The following is a 23,884-nucleotide window of genomic DNA, read 5'->3' on the forward strand; positions in this document are numbered from 1 at the left end:
GGAAAATAGCCTTCCAGTGTCAAACTACACAGACATCGTTCTGCACAGTGAAGCTCAAACATTCAACTATAGGAACAAGTAGTAAAACATTATTGAGTTGGACTTCTTTATGTCAGTTTTTGTTGTTGTTTTTTTTAAAATAATTTCATGTTTTAGTGGTAAATATATTAAAAGTAAACCCTGTATGAGCCAGTCTGCAATCTTAGATGCTGAGTAGGGGCCCTTCTTGCTCTTCCAAAGTGGAGATTGAAATCTAAAGTTGACTGCGCTTTCACCATCTGGGCCCCTCGGCTTAGGAACAGCTGTCTGAGGAAATAAGGCTTGCAGAATTGGTAATTTCTTTTAAAACTCATTTCTATAGACTTTCTTTTATGTGATGTAATTTGTTTATTGTTATCTCCTTACTGTACTTCATTGTCTGACTGACTGTTTTTAAAAGGTGCTATATAAAGTTAATTAGCCTATTATGTCTATTATTTTTTTCTTTTTCAAATTTGTGCTAATAAATGTGTTCTTGCAGTATTGAAGCCCATTTTCACCAATGTGATACAAAATAATTACTTAGTTATATAGTTTCTCATCTAATAGTTTCTCATTACGTATTTTGAGATACTTTCTCAAAATAGTGACTTAGTATCTAAAAATGATGACTTATCTTATAATAATTTTAGATAGTTTCTCATAATTTTGACATAGCCGACTACGTCATTTTTTTAGTTAGTATCTCCATTATTTTGAGGTTTTTATATTATAATGACTTACTTTTATTATTTTATCACATTGGCGTAAATGTGCTTCACTTTCAGAAACAGCTTTCTTCACATGCAGGCTGTGTCTGATGGTTGCTCGGCAACAGCACAGACGCTTTTTACCCTTCCGGGAAGTGCGTGGCTCAGAGTAAATATGGCGGACAGAGAGGTACATATGCCAGTGATATTCATTGCTTCAACTTATTATTTTACCGCATTCTGGTTATCTATTTTTGTCGCCTTTGCAACATTCAGAAGCGCAAACACTGACAATGTGTTCAGTGCAAGTCACACGGCTACTGTACCCATCGCTGCTGCTCGGGATCTACGGTGAGTTCACTGGCATGTTAAGTGCTGTTACTGTTAGCTAGCTACTCATGGCTAACGCAAAACAGGTTAAATTCACTCCTTTTTTTTGCGCAAATGTAACGCTGGCGTTTATGTATGCAGACACTATCGCTTCAGGTTACACTCTCGCTGTTTTAAGGCTGTATTTCTATTCCTTTTGTTGTCAAGACCCGCAGTCCTATTGAGGTAATATTAATGCTGTACCTGACTCCATTCAAAAAGTTAATAATTAAATGGCTTCTTAACGTATGATAACTATACATCATTTGCAGACGCACCTTTAATACGTTTAACACACCACTATATAGTGAAATTCGGCAGCACTTTATTATGATTAAATGTATTTTTTATGTACTCTATTGAGCACCTTAACCTGAGTCTTGCGTATTTTGGATGTCCTTTTTGATGACTCTCTGGCTATTAATGTTATATTGCTTTCTAAGGGTGTGTTTATAAACCGATTATGGTAATCATCATGTGTAATTCGTGTTATGAAAGAAGAAAGATAGAGGCTGTTGTGTGATGTCTCATGACATAAGGTTGTATGGGTTACTTACTGATGGTGATACTTTGTCATTGGTATTTGTTTGCTCAGGCTATGGATCTGATTTAGCAGCTTGCAGGGGTATTCTCTGCTCAATATGTGACATTAGCACTCAGTAATAGAGCAGCATGTCTCAGAGTGAATGGGTATTATTGTGAGTCTTTAAAAATAAGAAAAGTCTGTCAATTGTCAAAATCTACTCAGAAATGTCTGCTTGAAGAAGTCTCCTATATGTCCTTATTTTTCTCTTTTTTTCTTTCTATTTCAACTATTATGTTTACTTTATATCTACATGTTTTATTTTATTTAATGAACTGCAATGACTGCTTGTATATTCTTTTAAATAATGAAAAAAAAATCTCAGAGTAAATAGGTATGATGGTGCTCTCACTGCCATTATAATATGTTCATTAGCTAAGAAAGCATAGTACAAGCATACAAAGAATATAAGGTAATGATGATAATATGAAATAAGGTAATACTAACATTAGAGAAAAAATATATTCACAGAATTGAATAATAATTGTTTTGAAATGGGATATACAACTTGAAATTAAATATTGACTGTACAAAGACAATATGCACTGTGCTATGGCCAAATAAATTAAGTGTATGAAAATGACAAGTGCAATAAATAGGCCTAAATTATTTAACAGGGGGGGGTTGAATGCAGTGTACAATGTTACATCCAGTTTGACATTTATAAAAGTGCCAGGATTAAACAAGGGATGTGAAATGTAACGTGTACTTTGATAACAGTGCAGTTCAGCTATTTAGGAGGGGAAAGCTTCTGAAAAAGCTGGTCCTGTGCCTGCTGGTAAAGGTCATAAAGGTGTATTACCAATAAATGTTATATATTTTCTCAAGAAATTGCACTATGCATTTGTCATTTTAGTTAACAAGTAGAATAATGATGCAATAGCAACATGTGATGATGTAGCTGCAAGTCCATTTCTGTAAAGAAATCCCTTGTCTTGTGGCAGAAATCCTCCTCTCCGACCACCTGGCACAGTTTTGTTTGTTCGGTGAGTTGTTTTTCTGATGGTCCTGTATGACTCTGGGAGCCAGCTGGTAATAGAAAAGAGCATCTTAAAGGACAACACAAGATGTGAACTGCTTGGATAGTTAAAAGCTTGTTTACTTGAACTACATTGCCAAAAAAGAAGGAATAGCTTTCTAAAATGTCTTGAATTATAACCAATTATAGGTCCTAGACTAGAGGAAATATACTCTGGAAAGAAGCAACTGTAATATGACATGCTTCTATTGTTCAGATGACACTTTGAATTCGACTAAGGTTTGAATGTGGAAAGTAAAATGTATTGTGAAGACACCCCGCTCTCAATCTCCCTGCTGCTTTTATTCAATGGAACTACTTCAGTCTTCAAGATCTCACATTTTCTCTTCTCATCTCAGGTACCTTTTGTATGATGTGAACCCCCCAGAGGGTTTCAACCTGCGGAGAGATGTCTATATCCGTATGGCCTCCCTGGTGAAAACTCTGAGGAAGGAAGGGGATGACTGGGTTCTTGTGCTTCCCCCATGGGGTCGCCTGTATCACTGGCAGAGCCCCAACATCCACCAGATCCGCATCCCTTGGGGAGAGTTCTTCAGCCTCACCAGCCTGCAGGCCAACGTGCCTGTCATTGAGTATGAGGAATTCATTGCAGGTGAGCTTTTTATTTTGGTGACTCAGACTAGGGTTACAATTTCTGAAATGTACTCATTTGTGTGGCATGCAAACCTACTGAAACCTCATTATCTGAACGATGATGTTCACATTGAACAGTCACCACTTATTAAGTTGCTGTCAAAACAAAGTGCTCCCCGCTCAGTTTATTAGGGGTGTTGCAGCCAAACACCAAATCAGTGTGTTTTGTTCCTCGCTTGGTTCTAGAGAATGGAGGCCCGTTCATCGATCAGGTCCTGGTGCTGCAGAACTACGCTGAGGGATGGACTGACGGGAAATGGGAGGAAAAAGTTGACGAGCGCCCGTGCATTGAGAAGTTGTTGTACTCCAAAGATAAGCAGGGCTACTACAGGTATGCTGTTGTTTTTTTACACGCAGGATTTTTTAAAATATTTTTATTTTCTATCACCAAAGAAAAGTAATTCTAATTTTCATAGATTAAAACACAGAGATGGATCATTTTCCCAGTTATTTTCCATTAATGATATCCTTCCTGCTCACGCATCTCTGTCCTTTCCGTTCATCATCATCCGTCTCATCTGTCTTGTTTGTGTCTGTTTCCAAGAGGCTGGTTTTGGGGCTTCGAGGAGACAAGAGCACGAAATGTAACGTGTATATCAGCCCAAGGCCATGCCTCCATCATGGCCCCAGTTCTTCAGAAAAACATCACAGTGACGTGAGTCCTCAAAGAAACATGTTGATGTAAAATATCCATATACATGCACACTAACACAGTGTCTTGACACCAGATAAAGTTTGTCTTGTTTCATTATAATTATCAAATTGCATCCTTTCTGTAAATTTGATTTAATGACATATCAAATTTTACACTTAAAACAGCATTGAAAGTACGTTGAGTGACAGTTTTAAGTAATCAATGTACAGCATGTTAAATATTCTGGCCTTTAAACACAAAGTTAAATCTGGCTTTTTCTATAGTAATTGTAAAATAACTTAAATATAACAGCACTTTCTGGCCTTTGAATTATTTTACAGATAGCTGACCACTTTCTGTATAGATATTTTTTCTTTCAAGAAGTGTGGTAATCAACTAAAAAAACACAGTATATTTGTATAAAGAAAGAGAGATAATGTATGTTCCAGAAGGATCAATGTTAAGGTGAAACAGTCATAGTTTTAAGCATAAAACCTGCTGAAAGACGATCTGGTATTTAAGTGTGGTATTATCTATAGTATGGTCTCTCAGATCATGGTGGCACTTACAGGGATTAACCTGTTTGTATGCTGCTGTTTTGTAGCTCTGTTATGCTTGACCGAGCCGAGACACTCCTCCATGACCACTATGCTGGGAAGGATTACTGGGATGTAAGTCAAGTTATAGGCTTATATTTTAACAGCATGTTGGTGTGTTAGGTGACGTATTATTCTTATATATTTTTTAGTTGGTGTGAGCTCAGTGTTAGTAAATGTTAATTTGTTGTAAATTGTTATTCATGCAGTCATGTTACCCTGTAGCATTGTTATTGTCAGTGAACATAATTGAAAATAACTTAACTTTATGGAATTACATTTTTTTTTTTTTTTGGGGGGGGGGGGGGGGGGGGGTGGTTGTCTTTAAACCAAGGCTGTAAGGCATACTGTCTTGTGTGTAAATAATGTTGGAATCTCTGTAATTGTCTGTGTTTAGACCCGTCGCAGTATGGTTTTTGCCAAGCACCTGCGACTCATAGGCGATAACTTCAGAGCAAAGTACCTGATCTCTACAGATGACCGAGATCACACCTTATACAGTGAGGACTGGACTCGCATGAAGGTGAGTCATTGTGTCCGACTGCTCTGACTGTGACTGTACTGATAGAATTAAGGCTGTGGGATTTTACATTATACACTAACAATGGGGCCATTTCTATTTACTGTATCAGTTACCAGACTGTAATTGTTTTTGCATCTTTAATAGAGCTCTGACTTTTATTCATTTTTGAGCTAATAACCTCAGTTACTGTAATTAAATCATTCTCATTAACAGACTTCACTGTTGTTTAGAACACTTGATAAAAAGTATTTTCATAAATTACACTTTATTGAGCCACACCAAATCTAGTATCTGTCCACTAATCAAATAAAGTGACCGCTTTTGTTATTATGAAAGCTAATGTTAACAATAAAATTGAACATCTGAGCAATATAATTTCACAAACTTCCTCCCAGTTATTCTATAATAGTGTCAGCTGTTATGTCATAAATTGACATAAAGTCTTTCATATGAATGTATGCACTGTTCTCCATTTCTTGATTTTGCAGTTTCTTAGATATATGTTGTGATTGATTAATCTTGAAACAATCGTTCATTTAAGCCTTTCAATTACCAAACTTTAAGGTCTGAATACGTAATTCCTTCAGCTTTCTGCTATTTTTCCATTTTCTCCTCAGGCTAAGCTGGGCTCAGCAAAGGGTGGTCCATATCTTGGGGTTCACTTGCGCAGAAAGGACTTTATCTGGGGTCACAGAGAGGACGTACCGAGCCTTAAGGGGGCAGTCAAAAAAATACGCAGCCTGATGAAGAAACACAAACTTGACAAAGTGTTTGTTGCAACAGATGCAGATGAGGAAGGTAATGACATACCAGCAACGAAAAATTAGAGATGTCAAAATTGTTACATTGACATGGCTGCCGCAGTATTTTGCCTTTTCTTAAACAGCAATAACACAACAAGACAGAATTCCATGTATTATGATAATGTAAATTAGACCTTGTATAGTAATAATAATGATTGTAAATAGTTATAGTATGTCAGTATAATTCATAATCACAATAAATGTTTATATAATCCTATGTAATCAATGCAATGTTATAGATCTGAAGGAGCTCAACAGGCTGTTGCCAGAGATGGTGCGGTTTGAACCATCAACAGAGGACCTGGAGCTCCTTAAAGATGGAGGGGTGGCCATCATCGACCAGTGGATCTGTGCTCATGCAAGGTAAATTAGTTTACATGAGTTCATTACATAATGATTAACATAACAGGTCAATGGACAATAAAGAGGCACAAAGAGATTTTTTGGCCCATGTGATGAAGTGTTGATTTAACCTTTGAAAAGTTTACAAGAGTTGCTGAAAATGTGTTTTCTCGGGTGGTAAACCACTTTGGCCCAGACTGAAATATCTCAACAAATATTGAGTGGATTGCCATGAAATTCATCACAAATGTGTTTGTCGATCATCCGCTGGTATTTCCTCTGGCACTACCAGCTGTATAAAGTTTCCACTAATCCAGTGAAATGTCTGTTACAGACACATGTTGTTTCCAGATGATGTATGTCATCTCCTGACTTTTTGTGTGGCAACATTGACATTTTAGCTTTGAGTGTAAAATAAATTATGTACATGGATTGCCTTAAGGTGGTACAGACATAGTTGTTCCCTACAAGATTAATTGTAACAGCTGTTTTGATCCCCTGACCTTTCAGATTTCAAATTCATCAGATCAAAACTTTAATTAGTTCAATACTTTGGTTTATGATCAAATAACTGCAAATGTTTTGTTACTCCCTTCAAGCTCAGCTGTAATTTATGTTTAATGCTAATTAGCAAATGTTAGCGTGCTAACACATTAAACTAAGATGGTGAACATGATTAACATTATACATGCTAAGTATCAGCATGTTTGCATTAGCATTGTGAATATATTAGCATGCTGACATTAGTATTTTGTAAGTATTATAAGAGTTGGATACCTGACTGAATATAGCGCCTATTCAGTCAAAAGAAAAATTGCTCACCTGGCTTCTACACCAAAATAGTTTCTGGCTTCTGGGCATGCGGCCCACTGAACATGTGTAGTTGTGTTTCTCACACTGACAGCACCCACAAGTTCCCACTCGATTTTTAAATCTCTTTTCTTGGCTTGAGGAACATTTTATAAATATAAAACATCCATGGATCAAAAATTCATGATAGAAAGACTCATAATTACATAATTTACCTTGTTTTGCAGTTTGAGGTTTTACAGATGTCTCTTATGGCGGTTTTCCACTACACAGTTTCAGCACGACTCGCTTCGCCTCGACTCGGCACGGTTCCTTTTCCATTACAAAAAAGTACTTACTCAACGTGGGCGGGGTCGTCATAGCACGGCTCCGCGAAACTGCCGTGACTTCGTTTTGTACACGACACAAAACACATAAACAATGGAGGACATTGAGGCAGTGGTGTACTTGCTGCTGTATGTGGCTTTTTTTCACACACAAAGCAAGACAATTTAGCCGTATGGCTGTAACTATGGTTGTAACGCTGCTGCCGGTATTTAAAAATGCCGGGTTTGATTCTTGTGTGGGACGGCTCATGACTCTTCCAGCGACAACTACCAATCAGCGGCCAGCAGTGTGTCGACGTCACATTTTAGTACCGGCTTGGCTCGCTTGGAACCTCACCAGAGCGGGTACTAAAAAAGTATCAGGTACCAGGTACTTTCCCTAGTGGAAACGCAAAAAGAACCGAGGCGAGTCGAGGCGAGTCGTGCTGGAACGGTGTAGTGGAAAAGTGCCATTACAATGGTGGTCTATGGGGAAAATGCTTTTTCGGCCAAATGAGTATTTTTTGCTATAATACTGCGAGTGGCCACTGGAAAAAAATGGCTGCAAAACTGAGAGGCATCACTGTATCCAACTGTCACAATGCATCCATGGTCAAACCCCAAAGCCTCACAGAGCCACTCAGATGACTTCATCCTTGTTCAGACTGCCAGCTCAAATCAGTTTTTTGGCATATCCAGATTGTATCTAGATGGATTTTAGAAAGTTTGGACAGCAAAAAACCACATGAAATGTGATTTTTGGACAATCGGATCTAAGCCACATTTGGGAGTGTTTTGAAATATAACTCCAATCGGATCTCCACAGATGTGTCTCATTTGGCCGCTCTGGCCACTCAAATCGTGTTTCAAAGTGTCTGTCACGTCATTCGCAACGCAACACACAAAAACGACGTCAAATCCAGTGATGGAAGTGCTTCAGAGCAGCTGGACAGAATCAATACTGCTACTAGCAGAGCGGTATGGAGGACAAGCAGAGAACAGTCCATGGACAGACGCTGAAATAAATTGGCTGCAGGCCCTTTGGGAGGATGATGAATATCATTTTTTTTCATGCTGCCACATTTGCAGCATGCAGCATTATCAGTGTACATAATTAATGACGCCTGTGTCGTTACCACAGCAACCCATGCAGATAGGTTGATAATGTCTGGACACACAAATCTGGTCTGATTACTTGCAAATAACAATGCTGACAGTCTGTCCTAATGCTCTGATTTGAGAAACATCTGATTTTCCTGTGTGCCAACTGATTTTTTTTTATTTTTAAAGGAAAGGTTATTTAAAAAGGGGTTGAAATACTTTCTGAATGCACTGTATTTTTTAAAAAACTTTTTAAAAAGGTAGTTACTGAGTACTAGTAAACTGATGCCAGCTAATTAATCACATTGCCATAGTTTATCTGAACTTGCACAAGTCAAATATTTAAACTTGAAAAACTAGTCAGGGTGAAAGTACATTACATGCTCACTGAATGTCACGTGCTATTGGAGCAAGGTGCATGGTGCTTTTGCTGTCTTTTATTGTTTTTTTTCTTTTTTTTTCAGATTCTTCATAGGTACATCAGTGTCCACCTTCTCTTTCCGGATCCATGAAGAGAGGGAGATCCTCGGTTTTAACCCCAAAACTACGTACAGTCGTTTCTGTGGGGACACTGAGAAAGAATGTGAACAGCCTACGCACTGGAAAATAGTTTACTGATGTCATCTGACTTTGCTGACACACACAAGTGCCAAAAAGCAGCATGGAAAGACATTTATTTGTATGAAATTTGCAAGATATTTGAATTGTTCTCCTGTTTACTTTTTATGGTTATTGAGTTGTGCAATCAGGTCTGTAGTGACCATTGTGACTGAACCTTAAGCTCAAAAGGCCAAGACTGTGCTGCCAAACATGTATTGCTGTAATGTTTTAACACTTACATCTGCAAATATTTAGTGTGGATCCTTTATGACAGTGTGGCATTTTACATTTTCTGTTATTTATTACTAGTACCAGCAACACTGTTTAAGAAAAAAAGTGTCTTTACATGACTTCAACAGACAGTGTTTTGTGGCTTTATGGGAAAATTCTCATACTAACGTTTTTTTATTTTGCAATTATTAGGTTTGACGCTATTCAGAGGTGTTAAGCCTTCATTATTTGACATAAATGTTGTATTTTTAAAAGATTCCTGGTTAAATATTTTGTAATCTATTAAACCAGGAGTTGTTTTTTTTTTATTTTAATGAATGACATATGTGAAGCGATAGAGACCATAAATACCTAATGATTCCTGACTTAAGATTTGTTAAAATATGTACATTTCCCTTCTGCTTCCACCGTATTTCAGTGTTGTGTTAAATATTTTCTTCCCTTATTTTATGTTTGTATGGAGTGCCAGTATTAACATTTGTTACATTACAGTATCACTGATGCTCGAAAAGAAGGAAATGCAGCTCATAACCAGGTATTTGACATCAATAACAGTTTCATCAAGAATTTTGGTTTTCCTTCCACCTTGTCTTTTTTTTATCAACAGACATAGAGCACAATATGGTAATATTGCCAATTATACATGTTGATATGAGATTACACAAAGGAGTCACTGTGGCTTGTCAACACTAGCCAGCCATCAAGCTATTATCTTGCAATACACCCTTTTTCCCTTGTCCTCCAGAGGGTCCACACATTTGGATAAAAAATGTTTGTACAGCAGGTGTGTGATTTTGATGTTGAATAAAACCAAGTATTTAGCAGTCTGAATACAACAGGAAACAGATGTGTGAAAATGTTTGTTTTTTGTAGACAGTGTATGTCCACTAAAATTTCAAAATCAACAATTTAAGATTGAAGATGATGATATAAATGACATTAAATTATTATTTCTAAATGAAGTTAGATTATATCCTAGTCAGGTTTACCGAATTTACTTTTCAAAATCCCTGTACCTGAAAACTATGTACTTGTAATCTAATAAGTCCCTCAAACTGGTTATTCGGTGATGGCAGTACTGTGGATCATGTGTTTATAGTCTCTGGCCTCTTGTTTAAAAAACTTGTACATCCTCTGAGCCTCTAAATTAATGTTAGTCAGAACAACAGCAGCAGAGATTTTTGTCTACTTCTGGTGCTAAGAAAAGTAACAAAAAAACTAAAACAACATGAACCTGTGTAACCCTTCTGAAAAAACTTGATGAAAATATCTTTACTTGACCTTAACTCAAGTTTGTCAATCTGATGAAGTGTTATGAAGAGGTGTCATGCCTCCTGTGCCAATGGTTTACCCTTCATTCTACTTACCAGTAGCCATGATGCATTTTTCTCACATGCTACTAAGATAGAAAAACCAGTATGACTACCCGGATAAGAAAAATTCTTATTGATGTTTCGAGATGAACAAAACAATAGTGTCAGATGTCACCTATACCCTTGTTTGGCCCCACCCTAAGCAATAGAACTGTCCATTGTTTTGCCTTTAAGTGAAACATTTTTTTGTAGGCCTATAATGCTTTGCTTGGTAGAAAAAGAACAGTACAGACTGGATTGTCTTGTCTAGTGTAAGCTTGTGCTTTTAATGGAAAAACACTCGCATCATTCAGCATAGCTTTATTCATGTGCACAGCTGCATATTTGCCTCTTGCCTACATACGCTGTTGTGTAAAGGTTGTACAGTAATGTCAGGTGTGGCAAAGACAGTGAGCACATGCAGTGAAATACCTTTTAGTTTTCTTTCGCTCATATACTTTTGTTTGTTACATTATTATTTTTCCCCGAGTGTAATTCATGGTTTTGGTTACATGTTTCCCTGTGGATCCCCCACATGATATCAGTGTGACTTTTCCCAATGGAGACTCACACCTCCCTGACAACACCTCATAAGCTTGTGTAATGTGATGCTTGGTGTTGTCCTTTGCCCTCTTAATCCATCCTGTACCTTATAGAAAAATGAGGTAAAACGTCTATTGTGTATGATCTTTATTTCTCTCCATTCCTTAATTTATCACTTAATCACTCCAAATAATGTAGATGTTGCCCTGAATACTGCTCAAGTCAGATTTTTACCCATTTTCACATTTGAGGGCAGTGAAATCACCTTTACTTGAAAAACTTAACAAATCTGCATTCAAAAATGATGTTGCATTCTTCACATTCAAAAACACACTGAAATCATTATTATGGTACTTATGTTCAAATGTTATAGAGGAATATCATGTCATAACAGCTTTAATAGACCTTTGAAATATATGTGTGTCATTACTTGTCCTAAAAGTGGATTAGGATGGTTATCCTAAAATTGTTTGATTTCCTAATGTAAATCCCCCCAGTCTGTCAGTAATAGCCTAGGTGTGTTGTGTTGTAATCTGCTCCCAGGCGTCATGCTGCTCCTCTGTTTTGGGCGGACAGGTTGCAGTCAGACTACACGCCCTTCCCACAGATTTATCTTCTCACACAGAGTTACCCACACACACACTAGCAAAAGGGCGAGGAGCCGAAAGGACAAAGCTGTTGTTAAAGTCAGCATTTTTACAGCAACTGCGGTATCATTCAAAGAGGATATTTCTGTTTTTTTCTATTCCCTTTTTTACTCCTTTGTATTTGCTTTGATTGGTGTATTCTCCCATAACCAACTGATGGAAAGGGCATCCTGCTAGGGGCCACCTGCAGCGCCATGTCCTTTCTTCAACATCTGCGAGCTACAGTCAGATAACAATCCATTTAATCAATTCAGAGGACAGTCGCTGCCAGGTAAGATTAATGATACATTTCTTTATTATTAAGCTATATATCCACAGGTCAAAGTTATTTAATGTCATTCAAACAGTTTCTGCAGGTTGACTGTTGACAAAGAAATATTACAGTACATGTAGTCACTGCACCTGTGACATTTGAAATAGTTGAGATAGTGACACAGTGAAAGTTTTAGCCGCTAAAATGGAAGTGCTGAAAGAAGATGAAAAATTAAGTTAAAATGTAAAGCATTAAAATAAATTTGAAATTTTAATTAAGTTTTGAGGTATTAGTAAGTCATAAGTAAGTAAACATTTATTTTTTAAAACAAACATCACAATTGTCAACATGAAAAACGTTTAGTACAAAGCGTCAAACATGATAAAAACCATACATAAATAGGTTTATGAAACAAAAACAAAAACATTTTTAAATGTTTGTTTGTTGTTGTTTATTAACACCAATTGAGTCGGACGATGTAATTGTTAAAGGTAAAGTTTCCAAAATTTAGGGGCATAGACAGTAAGCTAGGCCCTGTGAGCATCCAAAATGCAAAGACCTGAGAGACAGTAGGTTTTTGTATGGATGTAGTAATTCAGAGATGCACTCAGGGACTTTACCATTCAAAACCTGATGAATGATATCTAAATTTCATATTTATTTTAAATTCCACCAGCAGCTAGGAGAGAGGCCAACAGTGGAGTAATGTGCTCAATACACTTTGTCTGCTTTAGTAAGAAGATGGACTTAGCCACAGTTGTTTGACTGAGGCAGGAGTGTAAAGAATTATACCAATATGGATTAGTTCACTGAGTACATTCAAATGAGTATGTCTTACTACAGAGATATTTCTTAATAGTTCAAAGCCTGATTGCACAAGCTTATGGTGCTTATCGTGCAATACAGGTGACTAACATGAAGCCACATATGACACTGTACAAAACAAGTGGAGGAAAACTACATTCAAACAAAAGTAAGAAAAAAATATCAAAACAGCAGCTATACTAATATAATCAGGAAGAACACCAATATAACAAAGAAACAAAAAAGGGCATAGTGCTTGGCTTGGATTTTCTGATTGTAGTACCCGCGTGTTAAAGATATAGAGGGTACAGAGAGAAAAAGAGGAAGACAGTATTAACCAGAGGAAGAAAGAAAGAAAACAATAACATAACTAAATTGGTCTTTGGTTGGGTTCTGAGAACAAAGAAGCGCCAGGGGGATCTGGGATGGGTGGTGAGGTCAGGACAGCTGGGTCACGACTGAATTTTGAATATTATTTATTTTCCCTTAACCCTTCCAATTTTTTCCATTCTTTTTATTTTTGATTGCTTGTTTTATCCTTCAAGCACAGGCAGGAGATGAAATGTCAGTCCAAATGTAAGAGATAAATGGGGTGTAAATTGTAAGAAGTACTGAAGAAGTTTTTTGTTGTTGTTATTTAAAGGGGAGACTTGAAACGGTCACAACTGTTAAAATTGACTAATTGAAAGGATATGGGTTTTTAGGTGGAATATCATCACCAAAAGCCGATTAACTCTTGATTGAAGAATAAGAAATGAAAGCAGTGAAACTGTTGACGCCCCCTACTGTATACAGCTGTCAATTTAACTCACAAAAAGGTGAACTGTTCTGGAGCTTTCGGTCATATCACACAATCTTTTTCCGCTGAGTAGCCCAGTTTCAAATGTCCATTCTTCTGAGCTCTCTAAGGACTTCTAATCCACTATGACTTAAAAGTCACGAACATAAAATACAAAAGAATACTGTTACATCCTGTAGTGTATTGAAAACAAACTCCACCTGTTTATCTGTGTGCTCTCAATTATTTGTGTATGGACTAACATCATTTTCCATTACTTTAGCCTCGTCTACTGATGGCCTTCTTCCGGCAGCTGAAACTTCTTCTCTGGAAGAATGGGCTGGGTGTCATCAGACAGCCGGTGAGTGACATTAAAGCACACAGATTCTTATTTTCCATGAGCTGAATTTACCATAAACTGATACATATTGTAAGAAATGAGTGCCTCAGTGCCATTTTGGAAACAATCGTCTCATAAATAAATGATTATTGTGCACTGATTGTCGTTTTCTGATATCCTGTCTTATAGTTATGGTCACTGACCCTGATCATCTGGCCTCTGATCATCTTCATCATTACCATTGTGACCCGCAACCACTTCCCTGCAGTGATAAAAGACACATGTAAGTGTAAAACACAAAGAGAAGAGGTGCTTTTATGTAGGTCTCTGTTTTGTTTTTGTCTTTGCAAAGACAGGTCTTCATATTATAAAATCAAACAGAATGATGCAACACAGTGTAAAAAACCAAATAAAACGAAGCATTCAACAAAACATTACAGAGTGGACTGTAACAGCCCTGTGTGAATGCTGCTTGGGCAAAGTCAAACTTTTTAATAAGGCAAAGATAAACAAACAATCAAAGAAACAAGACGTAAAAAAAAAAATAATAGAAAAAGGTCTCTATATCTACAGTGTATTTATTTTCAGAATGTATTGTCATCACTGAAAACATATAAAACAGGTCATTAAATTATTATGACATTATCAGAGGTTTTATTCAGAGTCTAGCAAAATCTCAAATTGGGAACTAAAGGCAATGCTTAAGTCAGCTAAAGTTTGCATTGATACAATATTGACTCATAGCGCAGGTTTTTGTTTGTCAATGTAAAGGATAGCAGCGACACACAAGGGGACATTCCAATTTCACAATCAGGGCAAACAAATGGAGTATTATCTTCAGACATTCTCAAGAGCCCTTGAGATGTAAGCTGATCCCCAAACTGATGACATGTTGTTTGTAGTCTATTATTTATCAACCCAATTGACTACAAGCTCATTCTTATTTTCAACGGGAAAAAATCTGGGAAATGTGCTCAGGGAGGGAGGGTTACTTACGTGCCCATTTCTAACTATGTGTTAACATCCACTAATGCTGTTGAGTAGTTAGTTCAAGAAGGAGCGGCAGACAAATTACATTTAATCACAGCATTAACATCTATCTCAGAGCACCTTATTTATTCATTCGCCTGTTAATGTGTGCTATAAAGTATATGTTTTTACTATTTCATGTACTTTTATTTATTTATTTAAAAAAAACTTTTTTACCATTGTTCAGTTTTTTTGTTAGATCACATGTAATTTAATCCCCCCAGCTTGCCCTATTATAGACACTGTCTATTATATCTGAACAATAGGACTTCTCCTCCCTTGTGGTGTGCTGTGTGATAGTTATTTGTTTTATACATGCTGGAATCAGGCACAGTATTGAACCACACCTATTATAGGCCGTCTTTACTTTAGGATCAGTCGACTATAGGATATGACTTTGTATCAGGTAGAATAACTTAAAACATAATACATGAAGGGATGACCAGGCCTCTCAGAAAAAAGCTTTAATTGAACCACTGTTTCTCACACCGACAATAGTCCTACTTTCTTAAGACAATTATAGAAACATACAGTAACTATTTTCCTGAGATGGTTGAAAGCTAAAGATGTAACCATGTAGATGCCAAATGACATGCTTTTTTGCTACTGTTAGAGAAGACTAACGCTGTAAAGTGTTGAAATGTGACATCTCCTGCATTTTAATTCTAATCGAATAATGAAAAGCTGTTTGCATTAGTGGTTTTAGTGCCTCTTACTGTTCTATTTTAAGCATGTCTGATGTAATTAATTTGTTCAAGGTTACTTTATGCGCTCTACAGTTCATAATAACTTCCATGAACGCCATGACTACGCTTTTATCAAATGATTTCTAGTCTATAAGTCTATTTTTTTTTCTCAAGATGAGACAGTCCTTTCTAAGAGAACATTCACAGGAATGAATACCAGAGAGGTAATTTGCCATGCAGTAAGTTCAGTCATGGTGGCGCCCTGATCTTCAGACTCTTTAAGTTTTGTGGCGACATTGGCATTCTGCAGCAATTTTAATGGGAGTGGTGTTACAGCATACTCACTACAGCAACAACTTTGTCTTGTCTCCTCTAGGTTATGTCGGACCTCGAAATCTACCCAGCACAGGCTTCTTCCCTTTTCTGCAGACCCTCATGTGCACCACAGACAGCAACTGTCATAATAAGTCACATCTGGTGAACCCAGCTGCATCAAAGTCACATAGATCATCACGGACTGCAAGGTACCCTTATTCCACAGTCTGCATTGCGCGAACAAATCCATATGTAAGTTTTGATATCAGTCAGTATGACTGTGTCTCTGCTGCATAAAAACATGCACATCTTAAACATATGGTAAGTCTCAGTTGGCCCAGTATCATGTGAGTGAAAAGGTGTGCAAATGACCCTTGAGGCACACTTGGCAGAGCAACATCACATGATATGATTAGTCAGTGTGTTCATGGAAATATACCAACAACAGATATCCCTCTATGGAGGGAAGCAGGTCTCATTAAGGGTAACTCCATTGATTTTGTGTAGATAAAAGTCTCTTTACAGAAGTAAAAGTTGTATGAATGTAGCCTTTTGTAGCTAAATTTGAGCAAATTTAATCACTTAAGGCAATGTTGGTTGGGGTTGGAGAAAAACAAAAAAAAACAAAAGTATTTTGGAGTTACAGAGAAGTTCGGTAGTGTGTAATGTCAGCACCAGGTTTTTAAAAAGAAGAAGAATGTGTACAAAATAAAAGATGACTTCTCTGATTCTGCTGCATCCATTTTAATACGTTTTTACATACTGTCCATTGTGAGTCCGACAAGTTATTGACCTTTTTTCTTTTGATACATTTCTGTTTTTTTGTCCTCACATCCAGCTACTTTTGCTAGTGATAGTTCTTTTTTTCCTTTTTTTATTTTTATTTTTTTATTTTTAAAGTTTACACAGTCTCCTATACATTTCTCAAAGTTGGGAACACTAACTTTGCAAAGTTGTCGCTGTTTCTATGGTGAACACTTTCAAGAGCTATAATGTTAACTTATAAGTATCATGATGCAGGTTATGAATGTATTACTATTCTTCACAAATGATCAGTAAACCAGATGGTCTTGACTTTGTTGGTAAAGCAGATTTTTCAACATAAACCTGTATTTATCACTATTGTGTTGAAAGCCTGTGGTGAGGAAATCTGGATTGTAATGATTTAGGTAACTTCACAAATTTTATCTTTGTTTATGAAGACAAAATATTATATTGGGTGATACAGACAAAATCATATATCATAATTTTGACCAAATACTTCGATATTGGTATTGTGACAATACTGTAAGGGTGACTACTGATGCTTTCACAAAATATTCACACAATGAGATTTTTCATGTACAAGTAATAGAACAGCTAGAACAGTTTGGTAAGAAAATGAAATCACTTTACTGTAAACCAGCTTTTAAAACTAGGGGACAACAATATTTCCATATCTATCTATCTAATCTAAGACGATACTCTCATATCATATAATACTGAGCCCAGTCCTAGTTATGATATCATATTGTTTTAAACACATACCAACACAAGTAACATGACCAGCCAGTGTGACAGATCCTTAATTTTTTCTTTTAATTTCCTGTCTACACCAGAAATGCTTCTGTCTTTTAACAGGAAGTGAAAAGGCAAAATTCTGTCCGAGCGCTTCTTTGTTGCTGTAGATCAAAAGTAATGCAATGTTGAATGGGTGGATTCCTTTTCTAATTCCTGATCATGACACACCAGTTTTTGAGTCGCAGCCAGTCTATGGTCACAGCTGAATTGAAACAAATGTGCTTTAATCTTTTTTTTTTTGTCTGTTGTTCTGTTACAAAACAGTATATGACTGACTGCTTTTTTTGTCTTTCTTTTCTTTTCTTTTCTTTTTTTAAACAACTCTGTCAACACTTGGAGTTATATAATCTTTAAGGCCCTTATTCACAGTAATCTGCCTACTTTGTCGTAGTCTAAGCATTCAACACCATCATCAGTTAATGAAAATGTCTTAGATTCTTTTCCTCGTCGGTTTTGTTTCTTAAGCTGTCGTGTTTTCATGACATTCAAATTCCTAAGACAGGGTAAAGTGACTCATGGGAAAACCTGTTTGTCCTACCCTTAGCATTTAATCCCTGTCACATCTATTTTCAGCCCTGTTTTTTTTGGTTTTAAAGAGCCAATGTCCTGAATCTTTTTTTGTTTTGAGCTAGCATTATGCCTTGTCATTGTGGAAACATTTTTTTCATTGTTTTTTCTGAAACTTGTTCTGGAGTTTTCTGTCCTTAATCTAAGTTATAAGGTTATCTTGTCACCATGTCATTTTAACAGATCGACCATCGAGGGTTCCCCATTGATAGACCTGCTTCAAGGGGGAGATTCTTTCAACTTTGCTTTTTCCAATGACTCCAGCAACAATCATGCAGCAGTGATTGAGGCCTTGAACAAAGTCTTGGGTATGTTTAAAAAAAAAAAAAGTAATCTCCCTTCACAGATCCATCTGTCTACACTCAAATGACATTTTAATGTTTGTTGGTACAGTTTCACACTTTTGGACACTAAATTGTATTTTCATGCCAGGCAGTTCCATACAGTAGTAAAAGTAAATACAGACCTTTTTTATATGTTCTAACTGGTAATTTAATTATTTAATTTTAATGTTTGCATCCAGTCTTTATGTTTAGCCAAACAAACTGTCTCTTGGCTGTAGCTTCATATGTAAACGACAGAGGTAGTAAAAGTAAATGAGAGTGGTAATAATCTTTTCACTTAACTCTTTCCCATAAAGCAAATTAGCATGTTTCAAAGATGTTAAACTATTAATGTAAGAACTGCACTTCTCATTTTTGCATTTTGTGGTGTACTTGCTGTCTATCAGTTTTTCAACAATGTGCTCCTATGTTAAAGGTCTAGCTAACAGAGGAAACCCTAACAATGAGTCTTTCATTAACACCATCAACACTACTCTTCTGACTGATCAGGTGGGTACTAACTTATAATGAGAGGAACAAAAATGTTGAGAATGAGGAAGAATATATATATTTCCCATATCTGTTTTCACAGTATTGAAACCTTGTACTGACTTTGAGATGACCTCAGATCAAAAAACACCCAAAAGGGTTTATGGGAAGGCCTAAGAGGTTTATTTAGAATATAATTATCTGTTTATATTCTTTTGTAAGCAACACTGTGTTGCATGTAGGATTGTAACACATTACAATTGATAATAAAGTGTGGAGAAAGTGTTATAGTAGCAGTAATCACTATTGAATATAGACATTTTACTTCAATTTAATAGCTAGAGTGTTCAAGCCACTCATAAAAGAATTATAAAAAAGATAACGCGTACCCCAAATCTGCTCCAAACGGATGAAAATAAAAGGAAAACAGTATTTAAAGCTAATATCCTGGAACACATACGCCATGGTGATTTTACTGGGTCTTAATAGAACAAGCTTTTGCTTTATGGCCTCTAGTTCAAGTCTGGTCCATGTGAAGTTTCAAATTCTCATTTAAGTCTCTTAATTCACATCAAAGTCACAAGCCTTCAATATGTTATTAATCACAACTATGCTGACCTAACGTTATCATAAACATGTCAATCTCAATAGGTTTGATCACACTGTAAAAATATTTCATTAAATTAATAATTTATCAACAATAGTTTACTCATCATAACTTGTCAGAGTTGTTATACTTGTTATACTGCTAAATAACCACTAAGAAACAAGAAAATATTTTAAGTATAAGAATATAATTACTTTGAGCAGGTGTGGAAATAAATAGTTACTGTTAATAGTTAAGTAAAAGATGTGATATTGGAATTGTAAAAGATTTGAAATATGAAGTACAATCACAAATTGTACTCAGAAAATCAATCATTAATGATCTTATAAATGAATAGCTTTACTTAATGTATGCTTGACTGTAATAACTTGAATCTATATGAATCATATCCTTTGCAGGGGGCCAGGAATGATATGCTGGAGTCAGTGAACATGTTGAAGAAGGCCTTCTGCACCATGGCTCTGCCCATGGCTAACGCAACATTACCCAACGCTGTCACTTATGCTGTGGTCACTTTCTGCAAGTCCAATGACACTGTGTTTGAAGTTACTCTCCTGATGTTTAACCAGGTGTGTGTGTGTATGTGCGGGTGTTTATCCCAATGAACAGCATGCTATATTTCAGCAAAACGATCCTTAATGCTCACACAGTCACAGAAAAATAAAACAAATAGCAGAACTGGAAAACTATAATCTTCTGTTGATGACTGAGAAGCCTTGTTGAACATTATGTAGACATTAACGTGATATAAGATTGAATGGGTTTTCCAGATATTTGCTCATGCTTCTGCGCTTGTAAAAATCACAAGCTTAGAAAACAAAATTCACTGCAAACAATCAGTTAGGTTGATCAGCCCATTGGTCATGTTACCTGTAATTTACAAGATTACAAGTTGGATCTTGACCTGTGACTGGCTACCAACACCATGATGGACAACAATAACAATACCTGGCTGAAAGACACACCTGCAACCAGCACATGTCAAGGGAGGAATGTACTTAGTTAATGTGATTGATCGCTATGTGACATTCTGGCCACAGACCTAAAGTCTGCTGCTGCCCTTACTATGTGTGTGTGTGTGTGTGGATACATACAGCATGTGGGTTTGTGCCTGCATGTCTCAGCTTGTTGCTGATAAGGCAGTGTGATGACCGATTCTTCTTGAGATTTGTTTTTGGATTGACTAAAGTTGACTCTCTGGTTTTCAGATACTGACACAGTTGATGTTAACAAAACCAGATGAGACAATGACTGTGGCTGGGATGGCGGTGTTGGTGTTTGATCAGCTGCAAAATCAGACCTCGTTGTGGGAGAGCCTTCTAGCCATTCCCCAGCTCTTTTCTGCAAGCTCTCTTGACCAAGTGCTGAACAACACAGAGACCCTTCTCACCGATATACAAGGGTACTATATTTTTAATGGTGGAAAAATCTAAATTGAATGAACGCCTGCTTGATGAAGATGTTTATTTAAAAGGAAAATGATTGGAATTGTCATCATATATATATATATATATATATATATATATATATATATATACATAATATATTGAATATTTAATAAAGGCAAGGGCACATCTTTGACTTGTCATGATGAAATCCACTGTAAGTGCAGCTCCTTCAGTTTAAAAAAAAAAATGTATCCTTCATTTAAATGCACAATCCTGTGTTTTTCTAGTGATTAGTTTCCATTGAGGTGAGGTCATTCACCCTGCTTTGAAAGAGCAGTGAGACTGATGTTTATCTGGGGGAAAGACAAAAGCTACTGACTGTTTTTTTATAAATAAGATGCCGTTTTAAAAAGCTGAACTGAGGCACAATAAAATTGACCCCTGGTGACATCAGTTTAGGAATACTGTATTTGCTTATAAGCACTTTGCTCTAGCCCTGTTTGAGACTTCAGATTTAGCAGTGCTGGTAGGTAAAATGCACTTGTTTAATTATTAGTTCTGTCAGGGGTTTGCTGCATGTTCTGTCTTGTTATGAGCATTACATGTTTTTCTCCCATGGTGTTTCTAGTGCTATGCATGTCATCCAGAGTAATTTCCCTGAAGTCAGTGCCTCAGTCTCCGTAGTACATCCAGTGCTTGTTGGAGGCATCAACATGATCCACTATCTTCAAAATTGGCCTGGCAAAGGTAATTATGCATTACCATGTGTCAGCCTAAATTTGGTTACAATAATACAACTTTATGGTATAATTTCTTCAAAATGGTAGCTTACAAATCCACAGTGTAGACTCAGTTCCCCTCTGTTATCAAAGCATCACATTAATAACATAAATTAAGTTCTCTGCTGACATCTGCCATGTAATGTGATTCTGCTTAGATGTGACTGTTTCCCTCGGAGATGTTGTCACGTTGCAGAATGACTCAATGAGTGAAATTGTGAAACGGGTTTTGCAAGATGTCCACATACCACTGGATAAGGTACGTGCTGCCTGGATTATTTATATTCAAAATAAACATATCAGTGCAAACATGTCTTTACTATGTGGAGAAAGAAGAAAAATCAGATCTGAATGATATACATTTTCACGCTTATTTGTCAACCCTAGTGGAGTTTTGCATTACATTATATTTTTAAATAAAACGCAACAGCTTTTTTGCAGAGTGGCCAAACTGGTCTCACCCACTCTGACCTTTAGCATATAAGTGCAACATTTTTCCAACATGATGTCTTCATATTGCGTAACAATAAAAAACTCTCCTATCCAATAAGTCCATCAAAAGTAACACATTCAAACAGTTGACAGGTTGGGGCCAATGAATGTTTGGTTCACTAATTAAAATGTTATAACTCGTTTCACTGAGACTTCTTGAGGCCTCCATTGGTTTTTTCAGGCAACCTCAGGATGACAAGACTTAAGGAAGTCACTGTGTACAATCAAGAAATAGTCATGCACATAGCTGGTAAAACCAGAATATATCATTTTCACTGTTCGCTTTAGTACAGATAAAACAGACAAGATATAACATGTTAATCAGTGATCTTTAGAGGTACTAGTAAGTTAAGTGTTTTACCCTTGAACAGAGCCAGGCTAGCTATTTAGCACTGTCAACCATCTGGCTGTAGCTTCATATTTAACAGACAAATATTAGATGTTGTTTTGCCAACTAACTAACAGCAAGAAAGCAAATAAATGTATGTCTCAAAAGGTCAAACTGTTCCTTTAAAGCAACATTATTATACAACAGTTTTACTATTTGTGATAATCAGTGTTGGAGAAACACATCACTTTGTAACTTTACTTTTTTGATGTAACGAGTATCCTAAAATGTTAGGTCTGCAAGTTAAGTACTTAGTTGTTAAGTTACTTTTTCAAAAAAGGTAATCCGTTATTATTTTTTTAACCAAATATTCTGTAGCCTACCTTTTTACCACAAGAAAAGAAAATCTGCCACAAATTCGCACCATTAATATTTTTTTGGTAGGCAGACAGGCACCTGGCAATGTAGGCCTACTACAGTTATATCACTGCGTGTGTACAGCAGCTGAGCGAGCAAGATAGCAGAAATGACAGCATTCAATTTGTGGAAATATTCGCATTATTTTGAATTTGTGGGAGGAAATAAGGGCAAGAACATTACAGTAACATGCAAGTTGTGCCCAGGTAACAAGAGCCTGTCAAACGCGATGAACTCTACTTAAAACTTGAAGAAACACCTGTAAGCTAGCTCAACAGCATTGGCTGTAGCCTATATATAGTTTTATAACTTGTATGTGGGTATATGATTGAGAAGCCTAGCCACTTTTACAGTTTTTTATGTAAGGTCGTAGGACAAAGTAAAGTCGTAGTGTAAAGATATACAGATTATGGACCAGACTTGGCTGTGTGACGATGGTAGAGTAATTAGACTATGTTTAAAGGAGAGAAGGTAATGCTGTAATATAATTAGTTACTTTTAGAAGTAACGTTTCCCAACACTGTTGAATTATTCTACAAATTGGTCATTCCTTAATAAGAGTTTGACCATTGTTTTCTCTCCCCCAGGCTATCGGCCTGACTTTGGACAGAGACACGGTGCGTTCCTACTTGTGTGAGAACAGCACTATGTGGCTAACAGCAGCGTGCACCACTGGCACAGTGGACATGGTTCTTGGCTGGATCAGTCCTGACAAGGTGGCCAAGCAGGTAGGCTAAAATGATGTGAATGTTATCATCATCAACAGAGCATTTCACAGAAAACCAGGAGTCAGCTGCTTGATGTATATTGGTGGCTTTTTTTTCTGTTGTCTTTGCTCGCTTTCTCAATCTTGTTCTCTCTCTCACTGCTTGTCTGCATTCTTCTCTCTT

General features: G+C 36.6%; 2 protein-coding genes across 3 annotated transcripts in view; both read left to right on the top strand.

Moving 5' to 3' along the window:
• Positions 1-903: 903 nt before the first annotated feature.
• pofut2 (protein O-fucosyltransferase 2) lies at positions 904-10,116 on the top strand. Of its 2 annotated transcripts, none has more exons than XM_062431606.1 (9): positions 904-1,079; positions 3,058-3,311; positions 3,539-3,683; positions 3,897-4,007; positions 4,591-4,657; positions 4,980-5,105; positions 5,723-5,903; positions 6,148-6,271; positions 8,931-10,116. In XM_062431606.1, exons 1-9 carry the CDS (start codon positions 904-906, stop codon positions 9,082-9,084), a joined length of 1,338 nt encoding a protein of 445 aa, XP_062287590.1. In that variant the 3' UTR covers positions 9,085-10,116. The 2 variants fall into 2 exon arrangements, with proteins under 2 accessions (XP_062287590.1, XP_062287591.1); XM_062431607.1 differs by lacking the exon at positions 904-1,079 and adding an exon at positions 2,647-2,666.
• Positions 10,117-13,969: 3,853 nt separating this feature from the next.
• Positions 13,970-23,884, top strand: part of abca12 (ATP-binding cassette, sub-family A (ABC1), member 12) — a 74,468-nt gene continuing 64,553 nt past the window's right edge. The window contains exons 1-10 of the mRNA XM_062431302.1: positions 13,970-14,035; positions 14,204-14,297; positions 16,106-16,300; positions 18,384-18,479; positions 18,931-19,004; positions 19,989-20,159; positions 20,799-20,992; positions 21,607-21,725; positions 21,916-22,016; positions 23,582-23,722. Of these exons, the coding sequence (XP_062287286.1) occupies positions 13,970-14,035; positions 14,204-14,297; positions 16,106-16,300; positions 18,384-18,479; positions 18,931-19,004; positions 19,989-20,159; positions 20,799-20,992; positions 21,607-21,725; positions 21,916-22,016; positions 23,582-23,722 (1,251 nt within the window). The remainder of the gene's footprint in view (positions 14,036-14,203; positions 14,298-16,105; positions 16,301-18,383; positions 18,480-18,930; positions 19,005-19,988; positions 20,160-20,798; positions 20,993-21,606; positions 21,726-21,915; positions 22,017-23,581; positions 23,723-23,884) is intronic.

The sequence above is a fragment of the Scomber scombrus genome, chromosome 13 (genome assembly GCF_963691925.1).
Source record: "Scomber scombrus chromosome 13, fScoSco1.1, whole genome shotgun sequence".
NCBI classification, from domain to species: Eukaryota; Metazoa; Chordata; class Actinopteri; order Scombriformes; family Scombridae; genus Scomber; species Scomber scombrus.

Excerpts from the sequence above, each read along its gene's own strand:
- pofut2 (XM_062431606.1), top strand. The coding sequence starts at position 904 with ATGGCGGACAGAGAGGTACATATGCCAGTGATATTCATTGCTTCAACT. Across the intron at positions 1,080-3,057 it reads GCTGCTGCTCGGGATCTACG|GTACCTTTTGTATGATGTGA; the intron begins GTGAGTTCACTG and ends TTCTCATCTCAG. Across the intron at positions 4,008-4,590 it reads CAGAAAAACATCACAGTGAC|CTCTGTTATGCTTGACCGAG; the intron begins GTGAGTCCTCAA and ends GCTGTTTTGTAG.